The sequence below is a fragment of the Hylaeus volcanicus genome, chromosome 6, assembly GCF_026283585.1.
Source record: "Hylaeus volcanicus isolate JK05 chromosome 6, UHH_iyHylVolc1.0_haploid, whole genome shotgun sequence".
NCBI classification, from domain to species: domain Eukaryota; kingdom Metazoa; phylum Arthropoda; class Insecta; order Hymenoptera; family Colletidae; genus Hylaeus; species Hylaeus volcanicus.
Window position 1 is genome coordinate 18,044,942 of NC_071981.1, and position 25,890 is coordinate 18,070,831.

Below are 25,890 nucleotides of genomic sequence, written 5' to 3' on the forward strand. Positions count from 1 at the left end.
CAATACTTTACTGACTTATTCGCCGTAACCTCTTCGATTTCTCACATTTTCCAGTTTCGTGTGGCGAAAGCAATCACGGCCACTCGCTTGTCACAGAAATTATTCGGTCAAACGCGCAGGAACAAGACGAGACGCTGATTCTCGAGCCTTTGAGATCTTCGTATACTTTTTAAAATTAATTTCGGATACGCGGTCTTTCCATTCATCAACAAAATCATCAAATCCTTTGTTCAATAATTTTGTTCTAACTCACCAAAGGTCACGTTCCTCCTTCAAGAGATTATCGAAATTACTCTTTGTACTATCATTTAACCCTTAACCCTTTAAAGGTCACTAGTGCTCACTGTTCCAACTAAGGCAGAAGCCGGAAATTTGAATTTTAAATTTTCTACGCTCATTCCCAAAAAAAAGGAAAGAAAAATGCTCAGAGAGTTGTGCCCTATAAAGAGTTAAAAATAAATTCGCGATCCCAACAAACAGCCAAGATTCATCATTCGGTTATTCGATTCGTACAGCTCGGACAAGGTGCTCCGTCTTTTGTTCAACTGCTTTCAGGACGTGACTGGAGGTAAGTAGTCGAAGAAGGGTGACCAGCAAGCCGAAGGGATAATGCCTCTTCCTGCTGATATTGAGAGTAACCACCCGTGAGATTCTCAAGGAGAATTCCTTATCTCCTTCCCTCTGTCTTCTTTCATCCCTTCCACCTATCTGTTTATATATCTAGCATTATTGCGTTTGCGGAGAAACTATTGCCCGAACCTGGCTCGGGTTCCTTTTGATTCTCCAGGGCTTTGATAAGCCTCGAGGAACTATGCTGAAAATATAACAGGGAGATACAACGGATATGACGAACTATACATATTTAACTCTCGCTGCCGTGAATTCTTCCGGGTTATCTTTATCGTCTCACTCGTGCCAGTACTTTCTCGTTCGCAACTTCTGTTGCATTCACTCGCTTATTCGAATATATTTTTCCATTTGGGCTACCTATAAATTTTCAATTTAAACTTCCCCACATTTTTCATACGGGCTTTTATTCTTCTTCGCCAAGAGTGTCGGAGATTAGAAGACGAATGAATCCAAGGAAAATATCGATGCTGGAGAAGTGATTCGATTATTCCTGTTTCGTATCTCACTTTCGTATTTTATTTCGTCAGGGGCATTATTTTTCTGTCGATAGCAAGGCATCGTTTCTATTGTGGTAAGAAAATTTAGGATTACATTTGACAGTAAAACTAATTTAATGTTAACCGTAAAATCGAGGATCGGTAGCGTTAATTACAATAGCCTTAATTGTTAATTGAGAAATGCACTCGAAGGCTTTCAACGAATTTCTGCTTTCAGTCGCAAACGGAGATGGAAGGTCGCGGAAGTAGCCAAAGTATGTCGCATCCGACGATAAAGGCGTCCCAGAACGACGCGAAGAAACGAGGCTCCTGTTGCTCTCGAGCGCCACCCACACAGGACCCTTTCATAATTCATACGCTCTCCAGGCATCGGGGACGTGGGACCCAGATGCGTAGTTCCCATTTATTTTTCATTTACACGGAATGTCATTGATCGAACAAGGAGAGAGCACATCCTTGTTTTCCAAAAGTGACTACACGTATAACAATGGAAAGTGAAAATTTCCGTCTGTTGAAAAATCATTATATATATTTTAAATTGTATAGTTTCATCTGTCATTTGTGGATATTTCGAGCATTTATAAGGGAGGACGAATTTTCAAGAATAGATTGTAGGATGTCCTTCATATTTTAAATATAATTAGAAACAATCGAATATTTCCGAAAAATCATTACTTTTAGTTGTATGCAGCCGCTTACAGGAAACGTCGAAGGGGTCATCGTGGGGGTGAACATACATATATCGAACTTTGTTCCGTTTGGTTTTGGCCTTCTTTGGCGCGACTATTGATCGTCGACGGTTTGAGAAACTGCTGGAACACTGGCGTGTGTTTATTCGAGTATGACAAGAGATAGGATGAAAATAGCAAAACGTGTGTTTATGTTAAAATCGTGTCGAGAAGAACGGTGGCTGTGATACCCTTGTACAGAAGCGAGGCGTGCACGGTATTCTATCGCTGAATTTATACCTTCATTTTCAGAAAAAGGCGGCGATAATTTCCAAAACCAACGAATCGAGGAATCTATACAGCGTGTCGTAAAACAGCTAGAGCAAAAAATGAAACTGGTAGGGCAGACCTTCTTGAACTCACAGTTAAGTTAAGTAACATTTAACCATAAAATGATGTATTAGAGTCTGTTGGAACCCGCTGCCCCTATAGCTCGGGTACCTCGGGATCGCTAAGCCCGTACTGTAGCTACAATTAACACTTTCAGACCTGGCGTCCACAAATTACGACACAAAATTGTCCTTATTTGTACACATAAAGAAAGACCAGTCTTCCTCGAAAACAACACCATACGATTTTTTTTTGATTTTTTCCATACTAACTTTATAGCCAAGTTAACCCTACAAATTAAAATACATTAGTACATGAAAAAAAATAATTCAGGTCTGAAAGGGTAAAAAATAGTTACAGTCCCCGAGGGTCTGTAAAAACATTTCCATGTATCTTTTTAATTTGTATGTTTCTGTTAAGGGAATAGACATATAATACAGTCTAATATTCATTTGCTGGAATATCATAATTAATGGGTACCTTTGACAGCGAGAAGACGCGTGTGCAGCTGTTAGCGATCCACGCGAGACATTCTCGGATCATAAAGTTCGACGCGTCGTTGATTTTCACGTCTTCTTCCCATATTGCCGCGGAGATGAAAGACGGAGATTGCTATCTCGCGAAGCAGAGAAGACCTGAAATTGTGTCGCTTTGGCGGATAAGAGACGATAAAGCTACCTTTCTGTTCCCTTACAGTCTAATACACTCGTGAAGAGAGACGGATAGAGGAAGAGCGTGAGAAACAGGTCCTTCGAGGCATTCTCGACCCGCGTAAATGCACTCGGGAAGACCTCCACGAAGAGCGACCGCGTCTTTGCCCGTCCAATTAGCGACTCCATTAGGTGATTATTTGCACCAATACCAGACGATGCCTCAGCCTATTATTTGTCAAGGAGGAGCACGATAGAGAAGACGTTCTTTTCCCGATTATATGTTATTAATGAACCCCGTCGCCGCGGTAAAGGAAAATGGGAGAAAAGTGTGCGAAATAAGAGTTCAATGGCGAAGTGAATCGTACCACCGATGAAACTATTTTTCACCGAACGGTAAACCGTCTACGGAATCGATAGGTTTTCTGATTAATGCTCGGTTTCTCTCTTAAAATATACCGATAGAATCGCTCGCCAGTGGGCGAAATAAAGACTCGTGATACTGAACCTCGAAAACAAAGAATAATTTACTCGTGTCACTTGAGTTTCATTTACATTTCGACGACGAAAATAATGCTGTTCGTCATATTAATCCACACATTTTTTGTTACAAGTTGCTTTGCTTAACACGTGTTCTTCCAAGTGACAGTTTATTCAGGATGTAACAGATGGCTTAGAGTTGCAGATGTAGGTTTCAGTTCGCGAATTGAATTGCAAATATTTCTGACATCCTGTCCATTTTTCCTGGCACACTGGTTGAAACTAACGGTCCCCATTTTGAATACGTTGTACAAGATGAGATTGGAAATATTTTCTCCTAGTATGACTGTATTTGACCTGTACAACAAATATTTTATTACTTTTACTGGATTCATTTTATGTATCATTAATATTCAAATCAATTCATGAAAATATTGATTTAACAAAGTAATTATTTTTCCAATTACGGGTATCACGAATGACATATCAGCAAATATTGTTATCCAATCGTCCCAGTTAATTTTATTCGTGAAAATAAGCTCTCTTGCGACCATGTCCCATACCCATTAAAAACGATAAAATTAATAACAAACAAAAATTGGTTTAAGGGCCCATCGAAGTATCCGAAGGTAAACAGTTACACCTGTTGGCTTAACGATTTACTCCCGATTCGCAAAGCTATGTAAAGAACAGTGAAATTTATACACTCGTCCCTTTCGACTGCCAGCTATTTCCAACTCGATTTTCACGAAACTTCAACTGCACCCGTTCGCGAGCGAATAAACGATGACAATCCGCAAACCATTCTGTCACGCGTGCGCGTGATACGTTATTTTTTTTTACCCCCAACACCCTCAAAATTTGCAGCAGGAAATTCAACGAGAAGTCCCTGTCCCTGGAGCGAATAGTTTTTAAGGAATAAGGTACCAAAGTGTCGAAAAAATGGCAGGTACAGTTGTTTAATGTTCGACTTCTTGCCTGGAATTTGTAATGTTTTATACTTCACCGTAAAACTGTACGTGCTTTAGGTATCATAGAAGTTCTGATACTAATTCATTATCATTAAGACTGTCTTTTGAGGAGTGGGTTCTATGTTTGAGTCTGTGGAATGAGTATAATTCTGCAGTTCACAGAAGGGGCGGTCTTGTTAAGTAGATACTGCTGTGCTACTTTTGTCTCTGCCATAATACCTTATGCCTGCCTTATTTTTCCTCCGTCTTTTTCCATCTATGCGCCAGACGTTCTCAAAATATGCAGCAGGGAGACGTCTCTATTCCAAGACCGAATAAAAGCGCTCCAGGTTCGCTACGATAACGAACGAACGCATATAAGTCATCGACCACTTCGCGGTCGCGTCTAATTAGCTACGAGCCGCTAATTAATGTTCGATTCACAAATATCGGGTCTCGATACACGGACGAAAATAATTTGCGACCGGTTAATTAGTATTCACGATTGACGTCAGCCGATTCGAGGCCCGCACAATAAGTCGCCCGCCTCGCAACGACGGAAATTATTGTGTGGGCTGCGTAGGCTAATTAGTAAAATTAGGATGAGTTCGCCAAACACCCACGACAATGCTTGCATTTTGCGAAGTGTCGCCTTTTTTTCCAAGCTCCCGTCTTCCCCTGGATTCAGCGTGTTAATGTGACGAATTGTATTCTCGTGCATTTTTGGTCGAGAGAAACTGTTCCGAGTGTTGAAAAAACACTTTGCAGCCTCTGAGAGTCGTAGACAAGGCACTTTATAGTCGGGAATTAAGTGTCAGACTATTTCATTTTAATTATTTTGAGAAAGGAGAGCAATGGTTTCGAAATTGGATTCAACGAAGGTATGGTCGCATTACAAACAAAACTTGTCGACATACACGAATTAAAGAATTAAAAAACATCAACGCCCGGACTCTATTTTCCGCAATACAAATATTTTTCCCAGCGGTCGGGAGGACATGTTGACATTTTAACCAACAGATATAATAGCGAACGTAACTGCGATGGCGAGCGTATAAAGTAAATAAAGAATATTTCCCCGTGCAAAAATTGTCCAATCAAAAGCGGGACGGAAAGCAGAACCTTGTAGTTCTCGCGTAGGTCCGCGCGAAATAGTCGAAGGCAAACTTTTTCGAACGTCGAACTATCGCCGAAGTATCCCTTATCCGTTGCCGAACTATGCCACAACTATTCCCGTTGAGAATTCCAGCTCGATGAAAGTTTCCACGGTAATTCTCAAAAATGGACAAGCTCTTCTTCCTTTTACCTCTCCGCTGCTATTGGTTCATAGATATTTCGGGTTTCGAACTAATTAGAAACAATTACTGCTTTCCCATCGAGTCGATTGTGTGATGATCCTTTCAATTCTAAAAAATGTTTGAAACCATTGTACAGGAAAAGAGTGGAATCCAGCCAATAGTTTGCCACCACCACTTAGAACGCTTTCTCAACGGGTTCGGACTGTTTAGATGGTCATCTTTTGATTGCATGGATTTATACGAGTGTCCACATCAGATAACGCTGACTCCAATTCGCCTCGGAATCGTTGGTGCCGTCGACTTTTCGCGTTTCTTCTTTCTTTCGAAAAGCTGAGTCCAATTTTCCAGATATCCTTTTTGCCCTAACCTTCGTCCCCCTTTCCCTTCGTGACTTGTACGTTTGTCGCTTTCTACCTGGTCTCTGTGAAGAGGAGATCTCCCCTCGTATGGCATCTCCCGTCCACGAAATGCACTATGACGATGGAAACAGTGTCACGGAAGAATTAATAGGACGTTTAATTTGATTGCCAATTAAAAGTTGCGAGTCTTCCTCGATAAATTGTTCAAGGACTCACTTCCGAGTCATGAGTTCGCTTCTCGATATTTGTTACGAAAGTTCACGACTGCCGAAACGCGTTACGAGTTACGTGTTAAAATTCTAAGTATTTTATAAAATCTTAAGTATTCAAATCGACGAATATTAACATCCGCGATGATCAATATATTGCGTTTTAGTCAACCAACGGAATTTACCGTGGCCACGTGTCGAACAATTAAATTGTGTAATATGTCAATGGATTAATTATGCTCGGCCAATCGTCAATAAACGATTGGTCCACACAAAACTGAATCCGGATGTATAGCTTCTTTCCCCGAAGCTCCCGTAATTTGCAAATTCCGCGTTCCCATTCTGCATAAATTAACGACAACGTTAATAGTTGTATTTTATAATTTCATTGATTCCCTGTGACCTGCAGAACCTCATACAATTACGTCACCTGATAATTATTCAGCACGGTTAATGTGGCGTTCGTGTGTTACTAAGGATTATTGCATTATGATGGCGATTATGAATAATAATATCTTGACATCCGTGGATGGATGCAAAAATACGTATCGGTATTGCTAATTAACCATATCATATTACGCAGACTATAATAATGATCAATAACGGGTGATCAGATACGACATATCGTGTTATATATTTTTCGGATCAAGTGCTTCTTTCCTCGAGGCTGGTTCAATAAAAATTAGAATCAAAGGATTTATATTTTCTGTGACGTAGAAACACCGTGCGACCTTTGCATACTTTTGAAAATAACTTCCACTGAAATAAATGAATTAATTATCCCACGTGGCTCGCGTGGGAATGTCGCCTACTGGAAAAATCAAACTTTAATTAATTTTTGCTGGATTGTGAAGAGGTTCTATGTGCAATTAAAAATGTTTTTCATTTTAAATGGAAAAATGACTTTGTGGAGTTGAGTGCTCTTTTTAACGTACTAAGCACTATGTCTTGGATTGAATTTTAAAATTCTCTCAAAAGATACAAAGTTACTTTAAGTATTATTAACGTTTAAATATTCTTAAAAGAGGAACTTGATATCACGTTCCACTTCCTCACGTGCCATTGTTCCTCAGCATCCCCAAGGCAGCAAGGGACCAAACAATTACTTAATTTTCCCCCATGCATTTTATCCTTGGGCCGCATTCTCCAAGGATCGTGCAACAAACCGCGGTAATTCTTATCTCTTAACGCCATTCCGCGGTGGCTTCTTACCCAGAGGAAAATATATTTCGTCCATGTTGCGAAATTCCCAACTCAATTCCAATAAATACACGCGCGTACACGTACAAACACACTGTCAAACTGTGTGTACATACGTAGCAATACCGAGGCTGCCAATAGCAAATAAATAACCGATATAGACGGATGGGTAAGGAATGTAGGACATTATACCGCCCTTTCATTGGGGGTGGTAGCTCAGGGTTGAGATTTAGAGAGGTTTAATTTTCCAAAAAGCTGGATTTGCGGCCGAGGCGACGCCAGTGCTGCTGATTTATCGTCAGGGACGCGCTCACGGAAAATTCCAAAGGACCGATAAACGCGACTTCCTTCTTTTTCCACCCCCATCAGCTTCCTAGGTGTCCTTTGGTAGGAACAGAGATAAGAAAAAAAAAAACTAGAAGATAACCGTCGAGTCGAATCCTAAGGGCGATTATTGCCCAGCCGTTGGAACTGCTTTCAAAAGAAATTTCTTCGTCGTCGAGAGTGCTGCAAATTCTTGTTGTATTGACGTTTCGTTCTTTTTCTTCGGCGCGATGGTTGGGAAATTAGAGTGGTGCAGAGATTGTCGAATGAGATACGCGGTAGTAAATCGTGACGGTGATCGGGTGCAGAAGATGGTGATGCATATAAGTGTGGAACGATTTGCGTAAGTATTGGGAAGTATTCGTGAACATGTACCTGAACCATCATAATTGTATATATATTTTTATTTTGTAATTACAAAAAGATTGTTTCATTGTGAAATTTAAATGATAGTATGTCTCATCTTTTAAACAGTCTAACATGAATTTTAATATATTTATTCATATATTTTTCTCTATTTTAATAAGGGTAATTCGAACAAAACCTAACCCACCGCAGGATTAAAAGCGTAAACGTGATATAAATGCTTGATTTTACGTGTTTTCGTTGCATTCAATTTTTGTTCAACAATTCTGTATTTACCGATACAAGCGAATCCTCCTCGCAAACGAAGAGAGGGTAGAGATTGGGCGAACCTATCGAGCGATTATTTCAACATACGAGTAAATTCCTCGGCTGAATTAAAGCTCCAGAAGAAAGGTCGTTTATTCTACCCCCACCGGCATTATCCGAGTCGAGATTCGCAGTAACCGGGGAACGAAACTTGGAATAAGGGTATCGACGGGGCGGAAGAACCGTTGCGAGCGGAATTAACCGGTAAGATAAACTTTCGGCCCGTAAATTTCCAACGGCGACGTTGCCGATCGAATTAGAGAGCTGTCTTGGCCGATTCCATGGAATGCCCCCGAAAACGGTGAACAAAACCCCCCTCAATAAAATTTCACTCTTGTCGCGCGGAATAAATTTGCGATTCGGGGGTAATCGTTTATTATGCGCCGCAAGAAACTCGAGATTACCATCCTATAATGCATGACAAGGCTCCGCTCCGAGTACCAGGGTCTTCGAATCAACATTTTGGAGCTAACTATCCTCTATTCTATTCTGGTCCAAGATTCGTCTACTCTAGTGTAGTAAGATCTGACGTAATTTAATCTTCAATTTAATTTGATGTTGCAGAAATTAGTTGTAGAGACGTCTCTAAAGTTAGTATTGATACCTGCTTCTAAAATTCGTCAGATTCAATTGCCTCCATTTTTGTTTACTGTGTATAATCATTTGGCTCTTTTAACCGTAATTTATTGTAGTTTCCGTTGCGATTCGCGCATAATAATTATTATTATAAGCCCTGATGAAAAACCGTGCTCAACCCTGATGGGATTTACGACGCTCCAGCGTCAAAGTAATTAACTAATATTGCATAATGAGCGACATGATACGCTGCGTCGTTTAATGTGCCTTTCGCTCGTTTTTCCTGGTCGTGCTTCTTGTCGATGTTCGTTTAGCGAAATTACTCTTTCCCTGGTAGTTAAGAATATCCTTAATATAACTTGGCAATCTACATTCTTTGCTTCGTTAAGGATCACAAATCTGGATGTCACGTCGTAAAATTACCGACACACTCTCGTGTCTTCTTTGAATATTTCTTAACCTGACTTTATGTCGATCCTGTGATAACTAATTTGAAAGAAATATATTCTATCGCTACGGAAGATTATATAAGCGGATAGAAAGCGATTAAAGTTAGTCATTTTAACAATTTCCTCGTCGAATCCGCAATCAGACTAATTCCTTTGATAATGTTTTCCCAAAGCAATTCTTGTTCGATTAATAAACGCATCGCGATGTGACCAGTTTGATAGCGAACGAGTAAACAAGTTTCGAAACTGCCTGTCCCTCGTTGCGAACGTCAAAACGACAATCAATTCGGGACACAGCACGCGCGGTTTTTATTTACAGACATCACCGTTCTAGTGTAAAAGTCAAAAACAATGTCGACGCTTATACCAGTGTCGCCAGTTATTTTCCCGACCGTTTAATATCAACTATTTTTAAGAATTTCACGCGAACAACGACGGTATAAATTCAACCGCTTACGAAATAATGTTCTACGATTTAATACAGTAGCATCGTCATTTTATTTATATAATTCCATAGAAATATTTGAACCTGTAAAAGTATTTACTCACCCAATGAAGTTACATTTATGTACGAATAAATAACGCGCAAAGTATCCATCATGTCTGAACACGAATCCCAGTCATCGTACCCATTTGCTAACAAACCCATCGCTCGTGTACGTTGCCATTATTCATTCATACGTTCGTTAAAAGTTTCTCGCGTCCTCTATCCATTTCGAAAACCAAAAATCCGCCGTGCCAGACCGGGAGGTCGGAAAATACGCGAGTTTATCAGCGAACAGGCTCAAATCGTTTCGTTGCTACTTGGAAATTCTATACTGCAACGTTGGTACAACGGTAGCGGGGGTGTATGAAAGGTGACCGGCCATTTTGCAGCGTTATTTTGCCCCCTAGATTGCCAGTTGTAAGAAACGTTGGTAAGTATGTGTACCTATATGCTTACAACGTCAGGGCCGTATAAATCCTCTCGTTCGCCCAAAAGTCAAATCTGCGAGCGACGTTTTACAAGTAGCGCCCATTCATCAGCATCGTAGCCAAGAGAAGATGGAAATAGCGAAGTCGATCGTTCAAATATTTCTTTACATTCCATTCTTATGTGCACGAAAAATCTAGGGGTATATTTGAAAAGGGACGATATAAATGGAAGGGAAGAAATAAGGATTTACAAATTAGTGTCTGCAAGTGAATAAATTTTGATTAGTTTTGACCATAAGGGGTAAGGGAAAATGTTGGAAATTATAACGTGTCAGTGTCAGTCGAGGTATTGGCATACTATAGAATGCTGAGAATCACAAGCACCCCGGAAGAGGAGCTGAGGGGACGGGAGTACTGAGAAGTTAGGCATCCCTTTAATAATATTAATAGTAAGTCATAATTTCCAATTATTACAGCTTCTCCTGGTGATCGTCAACGAAAGAGAATATCCAGAATAATTAAAGCAAAAAATAAATGATAAACATAAAATCGTTTTAAGTTACTGCAATTTTAAATCCTAGGAACCAAGAAGAAAATTAGTAAAGAAGACGTATGAGCATTTTAAACGCAGCATTATTCAGTTAGTTCTGCGGGGGCATTTGCCAGAGGTACGATCCTGGATTACGGAAAGTCACCCCGGAAAATGGTAGAAAGGCGCCTTAGCGCGGTACGAGCTGCACGTTTCCTTAATAACTTGGCGCGTCGCAGGCATCGCATTTCGTTTATGTGCTCACACATTTATTGTCCAATAAACCACGACCGGATATCGCGCGGGTTGCTGAAGGTGACCTGCTCCTGAAACGGAAAACTGAGGGAGGAAAAGACGAGGGGACAAAAGTAGCCTCGAATATAGTGGAAACTTGAGGTAACAAACGCGTTTTCACTTTCAAGCTATTTGCAGATCACGCGATGCGACGAGATAATGGTATGATGCAGTGCGATACAGCTCTACTCGTAATAGAGAAGAGATAAAATTTTAACTTTACATTTTGGTTATCAGTTCCGATCTAAACAAAATATACGAAGAAGTTGCTTATTCCCAAAAATATTCCCCCCTTCCCCTCACCAAAAAAGAATTGCGCAGAAATCTCATCGGTTAACATTTCCACGAGCCCTTCGACTCTTCGTTGAAAGCCGAACTGAACGACGTCGGGGTTTCATTTTCCAACTGAGAGTGGAATTACGGGAGTATCAACGATTCGCCGCGGACGCGTGATTCGTGTCGATGAAACGGATCGCGCGGGGCGTCTCTTCAAATTCAATCGCGCGCGTTTCAGTCAAAAATGCGATACTGAAAATAACAGCATCGAAAAGGGAGAGCTGGGAACAACCAGCGACGAGAGAGGGGCCCGGGATGCGGAGGGTTGAAGCGAGTTAAACGCGATAAAACGTGACGGGAATAACGGGGTTTGGGGTTCGGTCGTTTTAATAAATTAATTTCATCGGGCAGTTAATTGTCGCTGGTTGTTTTTCCATGGCAAACAACCGACCGACGATTACACCGTGCCAATGGGGTGAGAGACGGAGGGGAGGGCGCCAGCGTGCAAACACGCAGCGTCGAAAGCGTCGCGACGAAAGCGAACGAAAAAAAAAAAGAGCGGAGGCGAGCGGAGAAGAATTTGTTTATGCTAATCGAGGTGCGGGGCGAGAGGAGCCGCTGCGATCGCATTTTAATCAGTCCCCGCGATTGCGGGAGCGAGTGCCAATCGACGAACTCGTGGACTCGTCGGTCGAGCTTTGCATTTTCGACGGGATCCGCCTGATTGCTCGCGAATACGCAACGACGCTGGAGAGGGCCGACGCTCTGCTTACCCGCCTGAATTACGGTTAAATATAAATACCTGTTGTGCATACCAAACCGTGAAACAGCGAGGGAGATACATCTTACACGGTTACACGTGTAATAGAACGATTCTATGAAGGGTGGTACACTTGGGTGTTTAAAGTTAACTGCGATCAACTAGTACCTCCAATTATGAAATTATACACGTTTGCAATTGAGGAACGACACCCGAAAGGGAATTAATTTCTGCAGTAGTAATAAAAATAATATCGCTGGAACACGACACACGGAATTAGAATAAATTATACGCGTAGATCGAACATCAAAGTTGCCAATTATTTAATAATGGTCAAATATCCTCTTTGATTACATGGCAGTCGTTAATATTAATCATTAATGTGTACACATCGAGATGACATTATCGAGCTATCAAGAAGTAATTAATTGTAAACTATGGCAAATGATCGAACGTTATATCTTACATTTTCGATTTAGAAATTTAACAAACACGTTTATCTTTCAGAAAATCTTCAGGAAATCTTGAATAATTTTATTCGAGTATCGTTTGATCCTTTCATACTCTCAATAAAATTTTACACTGCAACGCAGCAAAGGCTAAGGGAATTCTTTTTGAAGCAATTTGCTTACTGCGAACAGACGAGCTTTCGGCAACAGTTCCGTGGTAACCTGATACACCAACCGCAATGCTATTTTAATCATGAAACAATAGCGCACACAGAGCATGTTTAGCTTTATTTCGAAAATTGTTCTGTATTCGTACAAACGCTAAGTAAAACTATTTCAATCTCTTTTATTCCCTTCGACTCGTGGCTGTTTTATTCGAATTTATCGCAGCTAAGCAAACGATGTTTCCTAATATTTCTGCGATATCACCCGTAATAAACTAATAATTTGTACACTAAAATGAATTTATCGGGGTGCAAGTTCACTTAAATATCAAATTTCTCCGACAAAAATGCATTTTACTCTAGTCGAATGAACGCAGCGATTTAACAAGGTAACCGTGACCCATATTTACCGTAGAAATTTCAATTATTTAATAGCTTTCAATTTAACCGACTCAGTTCTATTTCGATTAACCTTGTTAATTGAAATTCCGTCGTAGAATTCGCGATGCGCGGGAACTAGTAGAATGACGATGATAGTTTGCAAGGGAAATTGTTTCAGGGAATAAACCCCACGAGGAATTTCGGGATTGTTAACGATCGCCGAGGTACCTAAATTTTCTGGTGATTTTTTTTAATTAGATCAGCTCACCGAGTACTTACGTAAATTCTCACTTTAATAAAAAGTTAACGAACTGATCTGGAAATACGCGATGAACTGTACCAGCTCGTAAAACTGTTAAACTGCTAGTATTCACGAATGTATCGTAATAAATAATATTCAACAATAACAGTCAAAAACAAATAATATTTTTGTAAATTGTTTCATCGTTTATATAAAATACATTACCGCAAATTGAAGCTTCACTAAATTACATATAAACGGTAAATAAATGTAGTATAAGTGGTATAAGTGAAGATAATTGAATTGCAAATTGAAGTTTAAACTTAATATACATTTCAAATACAAAGGAAATTTTCATTAAAAACAAACCCAATCTAAAGAGCCTTTCATCTTTCTACTCAAACTAAATGAAGTAATCAATTATTAAATACGGAGAAAGTTCGATGATACTTTAACCAATGTTAACAGACTCGAAGGTTTGAAACAAATTGAAACTTCGGAAAGTCATGCATTATGAACGCTATAGACCTCCAAGTGCTGGAGAAGAACGTGTCCGACCATTTTATCGAAATATTTCTTTTTATTTCACTTCCTTAATTAACTCTTCAACCTGGAGCTCGATAGCAACCTTAGAAGGACGTCCCACGAACTCTCTCACCCCCAACCCGTTTCGCCATCCCTCTCTCTTTCACTCTCTCTCTCTTCCACTCTTACCCCATTTCCTTCCTCCTTTTCCGGAATGAAGGCACGGCGTTAAATTCGTAAATACCCAGCTAATTACTTTCGCATCGTTTACGGTTTACCGCGTTTCCTCAAGATTTTCCAGAAACTTTCCCGGGTCCAAGAGAGGAAAGTTTTCTGTTTGCCCCGTGCTCGGAACTCAAATGTCAGCTGCGACCGATGAAATTTATCTTGGATTCCCGTAGACTCAACGGTCCCGATCGACTATCGCCACTTTCACGGAGAAACGGCCTCCTCTAATAAAAAAGTTTTAATGTTTTATAATCCAACCATATCCGGCCGTTTTAATTAAAACTCGAATGGAACTGCTGATTCGACGGAATCGTTATTGGTCGTCAAATTTCGGCTATCAGATTTTGAGTTTTCGTCTCAGCAACGTCGGTGCTGAGGGAGGCGCACTCGTGTGAAATCACTTCTGTAAACGACTGACAACATTGTTACCACTGACTCCGTTTATTATATAATTGTATTTATTACAATTCAAAAGGAAAAGAAATAAATAGGAAGTTTTACGTTTCCAATATGAGTGTATCAGAACTTAACTTCAGTTCAGTGCCTTTTCAAACACGGAGGAATTACCTTAAACGGGGATTCGGTTAAAATATATAAATGCTTGATCGAACAATCGTTCAGAATAATTGCTCGACCGAGTAACGTGTTCGATTCGATAGCACTCGACTCGGTCGTCACGTAATCCAGTTCCTAGTCTTTAAATAAAGGGGAAAGAGCGGCATTCCGGCGGAAGCCCAAAAAGAGTCCTCGAGCGACATCGCGCCAGGACGATCGAGGTAAGAGGACGGCCGTGATCGAGGGACGCCCGAGGTCGACGGAATTTATTCGGAATCGATAATCCATTTACAGTACGTCCGACGGAACAACACGGGCCGTCGTCGCGTGCTCGAGACAAGTTGACCGAGAGGTCTCGTGGAACGTTGGAAAATCGAGAAAGAAGACGAAGGTCCAGACGAGAATGAAATATAGAACGCATCTGAAACGGTGTCACGGAACATCAAGAATTCCTGTGGCTCCGAAAACTTTCCACACACTCCATTAACCGACTGTTTTTTGACAAATATACTAGCCACGAACAGAGACAATACCTCGTGTTACGAGGATACTCTTCATTGCGTAACAAGTAGTTACGATGTCCTGTCTACATTGCGAGATATTTAATTATTAATGAAAATTAAAACTACATTTTATATGAAAAAAAAGTACACGACGAATTGAGTAACCTTCTCATTTTCGAAGTCGGTTAACAAATAGACTTCATTTCCATTTACCGTTAGAAAGGAAATATCAAATAGAATATTTGATATAAATAATAAAAGTCGCAATAACAAGACTGCAGAAATGCAATCCCTGTCACCAAATGACGATAGCAGCTGAAAATTGAACACACTTAGTTATACGATATGAGGCAAGGGGTTTGTTTCAATGAATCAAAATGCACGCGTGTAGAATTTAATTCGTTACCGGTTTCATTTCACGCAATTTTTCAATACCCCCTTTCAATCTTCGATATAACGAAATGCTTTTCAACTGTTACATCAAAAACGAATTATTCCCGCTTTAAATGCGTTTGCAGGCTGAACGCGTACTTCGAGCCGACAACAATTTCAACCACTTAAAAATAATCAAAAAGTTTCCACACATACGGTGAATCGGAGAAGCGCGGATGCGTGTTTCCTCGACTGCTGGCTTCGAAAAAACGGTGAATGTATTTTTTAAAATAAAACTTTATGGTACTTTTTGCCAATAAGCTCTATAAAGTGAGTTTTTTTTTAATAAATTCGTGTGAATGAAAAATAATCGGTCATTTTTTGAAAATGCATTCCCCAGTGCATTTTGGAAAAAAGTCGAACCATGGAATAATAGAGATACATGAACCATAAAAAAATTCCAAGATATACTGGGAAAGTACTGTGCCATATCTGGAGAAGAAAAGCGAAAAAAGCTGGTAAAGAGTAATAAAATTAATAAAAGAGAAACGGTGGTTCCAAACGGTGGTTATGAGAATAAAGCAGGAAGAAGGAAATTGAAACAATACGGAAAAGAGTTATGGTTACACAGAAGTGCAAGAGAACCCCACGTTAAATAGACGAGAACTGAGGAGCGGACTGTGAAGAAGAAAAATATAAAGTTTAAAGTAAATTATACTGACAATAAAATAAAAAAGCAGCAGAGTCAGGAAAGGATGGAACATTGGGGAAACAGATGATCTTCGTGTGTAGCGAGAATAAATAAAAATTAATGTAGCAACAAAATTCGAAAGAGCCTGAAAAAATACAGAAGTTACAAATAAGCGATTAATTACCCTCGATAATAGAAGCGAATTGATATCGAAGTAAAGAAATGTAGGTGAATTGTAAGAGGGAAGTTGGGAAAGTGGTTAAAATGACGAATGGAAGTCAAAGAGAAAATTAGAATGAATAAGCAAAGGGCAAAAGCAAGGAAATAATCCACATCCATTAGTATTTAAATGAGCTTGCCAAAGAGAAAAGCGGAGCTTGACGGTCTCATGTTTTTTTCGCTTTTCCACCCTCCTTTTCCCTCTTTCGAGATAACTCGGAAAACAGCGCAGAATAAAAATACACAGGGGGCGTCTTCGGGGGCGGTTTCTGCGATTCCAGAGATGATAATTAATGGAACCTTGTACTGGATTTATTCTGCTTCGCTAATCCTTTCATTTATTTAAATTATTTATGGTCTTCTTAACAATATCGCAGGTTACATTCGCGCTTTTATTTTGTATCAACGAAGGGGAAACCGTAAATCCTCATTTCAAATGAAATATTACCGGGAAGTAATCGGAATGTTCAGGGATTCGTAGCTTAAAAGAACAATAGACTTCCTGCTGTCGCAGGCAATACTCAAGGCGTGACAAACTTGAATTAATTAATCGAATAATTAGTCTTCCTTCGGATTTTTAGACTTTTTGATGATCACAAATCTGGTTTTATATTTTGGAATGTCTATAACAATTTTAGCGTTCGATATAGAATACAATAAACGCAAAACATCTCGACGATGGGAACGAATTCACGTGTGCTATTTAATAAAAAAACGAGAAGCTAAAATGGTTGAACGTTTCCGACACGAATGGAAACGAAAAGACTCGATCGAAGGGAATGAAAATAAACAGGAATTCAAAGGAAACGAACGTGGATGGTGGTTTCAGAAGAGAGAGAAAATTGGAATGATAATTTCCGGGAAGCACATTGCAATTTGTATTTCCGTGCGAAGAGAAGCTTTTGTAGGCGTGAAGAGGTTGCTTCTAAACAGCTAATTTCATGCACTAAAGTAATTTCTATGCTATATATACACCACGTAGCAGTACTATATACAGGCTCGTTCATCTAAGAAGCAACAAACAAAAACCTATTCACCGGCAAGTTTTATTCTTTTATATTATTCCATCATAAATCAAATTCCACTCGTGCAGAATTGAATTCGTTGCGAGCGCCAGTTTACACGTTTTTCAATGAAATAATTGAATGCTTTTCAAGCGATGGGTCAAAAACTAATTATTCCCTTCGAATGCGTGCGCAAACTACAGAAGCATTTCGTCCAGGCTACAACTATTCGTCCTCTCTCGAAACTTCCAACGAAGAAAGCTACTTAGGATTCTTTAACGTGTGCGATTACTCTCGCTCAGGATAAGCGATCAAACAGAGGAAATTTAAGAGCGCAGATTGCCGTACAGCACCGCGTGTCCCAGAAAGCGACGAAGACGCATGGAGAAGTAGGCAGCTAAATCTCTAATTTTATCCGAGAACGTAATCACGGAGTCCAGACGCCCCCGTTAAAGGCGTAACGACGCTCATTGGAGAACGAGCGACACAATCGCGGTGCTTACGCTTCAACGGAACAAAGAAACCCCGCGTAAATTAAATTGAGCCATGGTTATTCGAAACTTTTAATCGCGAACCGCGGAACATCTCGCGGACCGTTATCACATCTGATGGGATTATTAGTTTCGTGGCGGTGCACTTTGTACTCGTCTGGTAAACGATGCCCGCGAACGAAAGAAGGATGGCGGGAAAAAAAATGATAAAGGAAAAAACTACGAGTTCACGCAACGTCGCTGGGATGCTTTTATCGTGACGACGACGGGGAAAAAATTCAATTTCGACTGGTTGATTCGTTCGAAGAACGCGCGAAACGTGCTTCCGTTCTCGTCGCTGAACAAAATGAAGAAATTCGTTCTGCTGGATATACAGTATCAGACAGAATGATGGAACATGTCGTGTATTTGAATATTTTAATTGAAAGAAGAATATATATAGTTTGCACGACGTATGCGTCGGTGAAGTAAATTGTAACGTGATAATAGGACATTGTTAAGAAAATAGAATTATTTTAGAGAAGAAAATATTATTATTTTAGGTAATGTTTTGTTTCTCGTGCTATCGTTTTGTAAAATAACGAAGGGCGCACGGGTCTCGTCGGGAAGGGCTGCTTTTAAATGGCTAATTTCACATAACGAAGCAATCTCTGCGTCTCGACGCCTATTACCCGGTCTGTAATGGCTCTCGTTAAAGAAACGCAGATACGGAGAACAACGAGGGAAGAAAGGAACCGTAAAGACTCGTAACCCACGAGCGTGAACGCGTTACATCGTAATAACCATGATTAATCTACCCTTCGAACTCATTCATTAAAGGGCTCGATGCATCGAGGCAAAACTTGCTTTAAAAAAATGAAAAATGATATATCGTTCAGATTGTATAATCATTGGGAATATAACAGGATAATAAACATCGGAATGCGAGGATAGATAGAAAACATTTGTTTGGAAGACAGTGCCTAAGATTTAAGCCATCGAAATCGTCGCGTGCATTGCTGCCTGCATTATTAACGAAGGCCTCAGCAGTCTATTGCGGATCATGGGCGCAATGGGTATAATTATTGGACTCAATGCTGCTGACACCGCTCGAGACATCGACGAGGGATTTTGCCATTGTGGAAGTCTGTGCGCGAAATTTTACGAAAGAAGCTAGAATAGCCAAATGAGAGGAAAACTTGGACAGTCGTGAACGTTTCGCTGGTATGATAGAAGAATATAAAAGTGCAGGAATAATTGATTAAAGGCGTAATACAAGTTTCGAACTTTAAAGTTTCAGAAACTTTACTCGTGTGACACATTTCATCGAACCTTAATCGAATTTATCAAAGTTATTTCTAATCGTACTGGTTATTTTCGTCGCAATGAATTCTTGTTATTTAGTTACATGATTTCGAAAATGCAAAACAAACTTCGTGCCCCGTTTTTGTATGTTTCAATTTGTCAAATGATTCCGAAGTGAATAAATGAAAGACACGTGTAATAATGAAAATCTGTTCTAAATTTTCGGTTCAGGTCACTACGGGTCATCATTGTGAATAGCGCCATTTTTAATGAGAAATGGTGCTCTATAAATGGCATATATTCATTCGTTACTGAAATAGACTTTTTGGGACGTATAGATCCACTGGCATAGATGTTTAAAAAAAAAAAGGAATATATCACGTCTCCGATCCAATAGCGTCCGTAAAATCAATTCAAGCGATAAAGTTTGAGAAGAGACGACAGATAGTTCGCGAAACATCGGCAGGTTTCTACTTTCAACCGAGAATTTTCTACTTTTTTACATGTGAATTTGAAAGAAGCGAGTACGGCACGAATCAATAATTCAATAAGAAAGAAGAGCCACGATTAAATTTCATGAGTTAATTCATTCTAACAGTTAGTAACGTTTACTTTAAATATACTTTATAAGATGCATATATCAACGAGGAGATAGTGCAATGGATTCCAAAGTGTTTCCATATTAGTTAGATAAAAACCTTAAAAAATACAAAAAAGAAAGGAAAGGTAAATCACATCAAGGCATAAAACCTCCCATAGAATGAAATTGTTACCCATTTTAGCACGACTCAGACATTTCCACGTTAACTATTCATCCGATATGTTCATAATAGATAGGCTGCCAATCGAGGGACCCGTCATCGGAAGCAATTCAAATAAATTAGTAACCGAATTTCTAAAATAGCCTAGCAGTCCAACACGGGCGCAGCCATTGTTATGCTCAGCAATGGACGTTGCAACCAATGTACCCATTTGACGAACAGTACGCTGCTTAGGGTCCTCTGACGACGGACCCACCGATATCGAAACACTTTGCTTCTTTGAGTAGCCCATCGGTGCTTTTACCTTGCTCCACCCCGTGATGCTGATGGCACATTCCACATTCTGGCTTATGGCTTGGTGCACGTTGCGCATCCACTTCGTCCTCGTTACATTCCTCGAGTTATATATCCTTACGATCCTCGAGAATAGTACGGATACCCTCTCGGCTCGCGAATGAAGCCCTACGGGCTATCCTTATCCAGGGATTCTCGCAAGCTACGTTCAGTTTATTTTTTGTTTCTTTTTTCTCTCTCCAGCTTGATATCGTCGACTTTAGACTTCGAGTATTAGACTGACATCAGGGAAATGAGAATTTTCTAAACGAAAATGGAAAGTACCGCGCCAAGGCGTTTCATTTCGAGAAAGGGCATGATTTTCGCTACGGCAGGACTGTTGGTTGCTGCTTTTAACCCCTCGCTACCCTGACTAATGACTTCAATCCGATTATGTATTTTTAGTACCCTTGTTTTGGGATCTTTAGAAACAGGGACATAAATTTTGGTGACTGATTTTTCCTATTTGCAAGGTTGTTTTCGAAATTGACTATGCAACATGCAGCTCACTTTGCTACAATCTACGCGCGTTTCCGCATCAGCGCTGCCATAATGCCACAAGAAGCACCCTGGTTATCTTGCGCCCATCGCGTATAAGAGTCACATTAATAAGTTATGTAAAATACGGATTAGATCCCTATGCATCTGGAGACTGAGGCTGCATTATCTTTGAAACACGATGAAACCAACGACGGAGGCATTATAATGCCGCTGTAAACGTAACCGCAGGAGTGTAAAATGCGAGCGGAAGCGACGCGGCCGCTGCATTCTTACCTAACTTACGACCTTTTTATGCAGATCCCCGCGTAAATTGAAAAGTCCAGCAGGCTTCGTGGTAAAATAATTATACGCCATGCATTCGCCAGGCGTCCTCCGCGTGTACAAACTTTCTACAAATTTGGATTCATAGACGACATTCCGGTGAGTTCGAATTTCGATTGAAATGGAAATGTGCAATGTGAAAATTATAGTTTTATAATATACTCCAATCTCTAAAATTTTCGAAAGAAACCAACATCTGCCGAGAATTATAACTCACGAATTAACATCCCATTTTTTAAGTTGTGTTGGATTTACGAAACCGTTTAACCAAAAGAAAAATTAGTTAAATGATTTCTTTGACGAACAGTGGCGCGTATAATATATTTACGAGTTTTATAGGTCAAACGCCGACGAAATGTTAACACACACCTCTGAAACTGCTGGTGATGTTTGTAGGTCAAAAGTGAGCGACAAATACTAGAAATGCGACGCACACGATAAAAGGAACATTAATTTTCATTAATTTTCCGTCAAAGTAAACCCGATTAAGCCCTGCGTTAATTAATTAGTTACTTTCACTCCAAAGAATTATTCTGTATCAATTTTCTGTCTCCTTTAGAATGAAATGAAGTGCACTCTACTAAAACTTAAAAATATGAATCGGAAAACATTTGAGCGTCTCGGATATCTGAGACCATTTAAATATTTAACATTCCGCTTCGTAATATTTTCCTATGAATATCGAACACATTTGCCCAAACGAATCGCATCCGATTGGTCGTCGCGCGAAGTATTAAATGAATTTGTATCGATCGAACGAACTTATTCCAGGCAAAACAATGCGAGACGGGGAGCGATAGGAAAATACAGAGAAATTCAAGCACCGGAGAACACTCCTGGGAAGAAAAGTAATCGCGAAAGACAGAAAAGGTACGAGATCGAGAAGCGCTCGACGACACAGGTAGATAAACGACAAATTGTTCTCGGGTCAAATCTCTCTCCTCGGATCTCGTTCTTTCGTGGCGTCGAGCTTTCACGCTCGATTTTTAAATTGTTCGAAGCAGCCTTTATGCCTTGTCATGTGTTACTCGATAACGTGTATCGGGTAACTGAAGGGAAGATTATGTTTCTTCAGGAAATCGAGAATTCCTGCTTTATTTGTTAGAAAGCTCGACGATCGTGATCTCGATACGATTCTCAGAAACTATTTAGTCTCGATTACAAAATTTCTACTTATATTCACGATCTGTTCACGTTTTATAACGGTGCAAAGTAAAGGGAAATATTCAGCGATACTTATCGAAGGAATTTGTCTGAATTAAATTAAAGCACCATTACAACGTTCTCCGATCAAGCCTCGCAACGAATAATTCACAGTCGAACGGATTCGTAATCAAGCTAACCAAATTTATGTATTCCCCACGCCGGATTCGCCACTCGAACGTTCGCGATAACATCCGAAGACATTTTCCTCTGCGAAACTTGAGCCACGAAATTTGCCACGATAAATCCACGATACACGGGTATAAACGTTTTATCAGCTAATAACCCTGTTCCTCATAAATTTTCAATACCCCAACATCGACGATAAACGCGTACTCGCGAGAAAGCGAAGGAAACAGGCATCTGGCGATTTATAGAGATTAGTTTCGGTCCAGAGCGTGCGAAACAACGAGAAGAGGGGGAGGAGGAACAACGGAAGAGAAAACAATGCCAAGTTCGAGGAGGAAAAAGCAGGGATTCGCGAATTGGCCGCAACGAGGGAAGTTTCCTTCAGGTGTCGTTATCCGCGGACGGCATGAAAAAGTCAGGTAAGAGGAGGGTGCAGGCGGTGAAGAGAGACTGTCAGATGGAAATAGCGGCGGACACTCGATAAGAACGTCCCTCAGGAATCCCGTTATCAGACGGAACGTAACTACTCGATGGGGTGTGTGTGAGCTCCCTGAGAAGAGCTTGACTTCTTGGAAAACAACAATGTCTTTCACGGTATGTACGTAATAGAAGGTAATAATGAAAGTGGTTGATAAGGGGTAAAAACAAACAGCGTTAATTAACGCGTGTCTGGATTTTTCTCTTCTTTTAGTCTAGAGTTCCTTTTAAAAGAATTCTTCTTCCTTTAACTGTGGATATTCTAATAAGAGGTAAGAATACCTAACTTGAATTTCAGAATGCATATCTTTCGATCGAAATTCTTGTCAAATCATAGGCACTGTTTAGTAGAACTTGGTAATAAAATGAGAAGAAAAAAGAACACCAAGAATTTCATCTATTCAAATAAACTACACCTTGGGTCTTGGATTTATTTATTCGTACGAAACAAACGGTTTAACAGAAGCAGATGTGGTTACAAATCGAGGCGTTTCTCGTTGAAGCTTTCCTTTATTCCACGTGTAAAGGACGCCCTAAACGGGGAAAGCACCGTTCATTTCCAACGAGCCAAGTGAAATTTCATTTTCATTATTTTTTTTGTCACCCTTTGAAACAACGCGGAATCAGCGGTTTGGAAAATAAATTGTCAATCAAATTCTGTCTGGCTCAGGTGCGTCTGAATTCCACATAAACCACGGGAACACGAATTAAATAGCCGATTAATCGTTCCGACCGATTGTCCTCGATTTCAAAAGGACGCTGGAACGTCGAACGAGTCAAAATATTTTTATCGCTCCAGCGAATCAGAACGAATGCCGATTCGAGCAAGGATATGCATTAAATAAGACGATGATACACACTCAAAGATGTACTATTTTTTAAATTTGCTATGTTTCGACTATTAAAGCATTTCAAATTGAATGATAATAATTTAATAGTTTCGTAAGAATAATGGAAAATATGCAAATCTGTCACGGTATTTTCCCAAATAAATCAGGCGATATTAATAGTATAATTTCTCGACGCTGGGTAATAGTGCAATACTATATGCATAATTATAACGAAATGTTGCAGTGCGCCATATTGCAACAATTATCGTCAGTGGCCAATTACCAAAGGGCCGAACTAAATCACTCTATTCTGCGTTACGAGGTGTGTATGCAGCACACGGAAAATCAGAGTAAATCAGTATGGGAACTAATTATCGTTAAATATCGAGTTGAAATAATTAGCTGGGAAATCGATGCCTCGTACACCCTGCTATTCAAATCACAAATAGAGTGCAATAATAAATGTTCTGAAGTTACCGCGTTTTAGCAATACTTGTACACCTCAAGTTGTAACTATTCGTGTTCTCGAGCTATTAACGTCAGTAACAAATAATTTATTTGAATCCAGAATAAAAATTGTCGCTCTTAATCAGGAAATGCTAAATATAATTTATCTCCAAGCATTCTAAATCTTGAAATAGACATCAAAATAAAATGTCGTTGAAAACATCATTCTATACAAAGCTCAGAAGGTAGATCTTTCAATTCTATAAATGATCTCGCTAAAGATCCCTTTGAACATCTCAAACAGTTCTCACAGAAGAACAATGACTACGGTGATCCTTTGAGGATGACATAAAGGATTCCAATATAGGATTTCCTATTCCCTGTCCCTCTTCCCTAATTCACTTACCTTGAAGCAATACCGTACAATTCGTTTGAAGGTACATCTTAGAGTATTTTGCCACGCGAATCTGTGTGGTATTAAATTGATAAAGGATATTCTTCAGGATACAGCCCTATCGAGATTTCCTACTCACGTTTCTGTGACCATTGCGTTTCGAGGCTTATCCGCGGTCGTTCGCCAATCTCTTCGGCTCGACGAGACTCGTGAAGCAAGTTGTAGTAGTAGGTTCGAAATGAAAACGGTGCTGAAACGTTTAACCCATCATTTTCGTCTCTTTTAGAAGCCTCGACAAGGCGCCAGGAGGCATGTTCCGATTCGATCACCCTTTGAGGTGATTGTTACTTTTATGGAGTTTCAATAGAAACGTTCTATGGTGAGACGAAAGTGACAGTTGAAGAGAAATGGAATCAGCTTGACTTCATTTTATGGTTAGGACTTAATCCAAACAGGACTCGAACCTTTTCCTTTATTATAATTGATACATTATTTGTGATTGGAAAATAACGTTGGAATTAGAGGAGTATGTTTATGTAAGTGCTATGGAAGATTGTAATTGTCATTAGTGAAATGAAATTCACACCGCATTGGCTGAATAAATTATTCAAATAATGATTCGATTACCGACTAATACCTGTAGCTTAATTCTGGATTCGAAAGTCGAGACTGATCCACTCTCCTTCAGCCCCGTTTCATTGATTAGGTTCGCCTCAATGGAAAGCGGTAGAATTACATATATGTACTCACGTCGTATTTCTCTTGAATATGTGGACCTGCTTGAGCGATGTAGAGCGTGCTGGCGGTGTCAAACACCAATTCCAAAGGAATTCTGGTCACCCTCTGTTTGGCCATTTCATGGCAGTTTAAATATAGAGTGACCTCGTTGATGGCAACTCTGATGACGATCTTGGACCATTTCTTCGACAACTTTGGGACTGTGAATTTGACCACTTCGTCCGAATGAGAATGCTGATCGGAGTTGGTGTATATCAGGGAGACGTTTTGGTTGGTTCCTGGTCCATCCTGTGATGGAAAACATGAAACATTTAACGTAAAAGATTTGAATATATATTCTATTTTATGAACAAGTTTGAAGAAATGGAATAAAAAGTACACGCGGTAGAGAGGCTAATTCGTCCCCAAATTCCCAAAATGATCCCCGCAATCTCCGATTCCCGAGGTTGGAAAATTTCTCATCCAATAACAAGCAATCCGACTCGCCGTCGAAATTATCCGAGGGAAGGGGTGGTTCTCAACG

The 25,890-nt window shown here is 39.9% G+C and overlaps 1 protein-coding gene across 6 annotated transcripts in view; it reads right to left on the reverse strand.

Moving 5' to 3' along the window:
• Positions 1–25,890, reverse strand: part of LOC128877874 (collagen alpha-2(IX) chain) — a 236,225-nt gene that overhangs the window by 156,117 nt on the left and 54,218 nt on the right. For all 6 annotated transcript variants that reach the window (XM_054125494.1, XM_054125495.1, XM_054125491.1 and 3 more), the window contains exon 4: positions 25,380–25,655. In XM_054125494.1, coding sequence (XP_053981469.1) covers positions 25,380–25,655 — 276 coding nt within the window. The remainder of the gene's footprint in view (positions 1–25,379; positions 25,656–25,890) is intronic.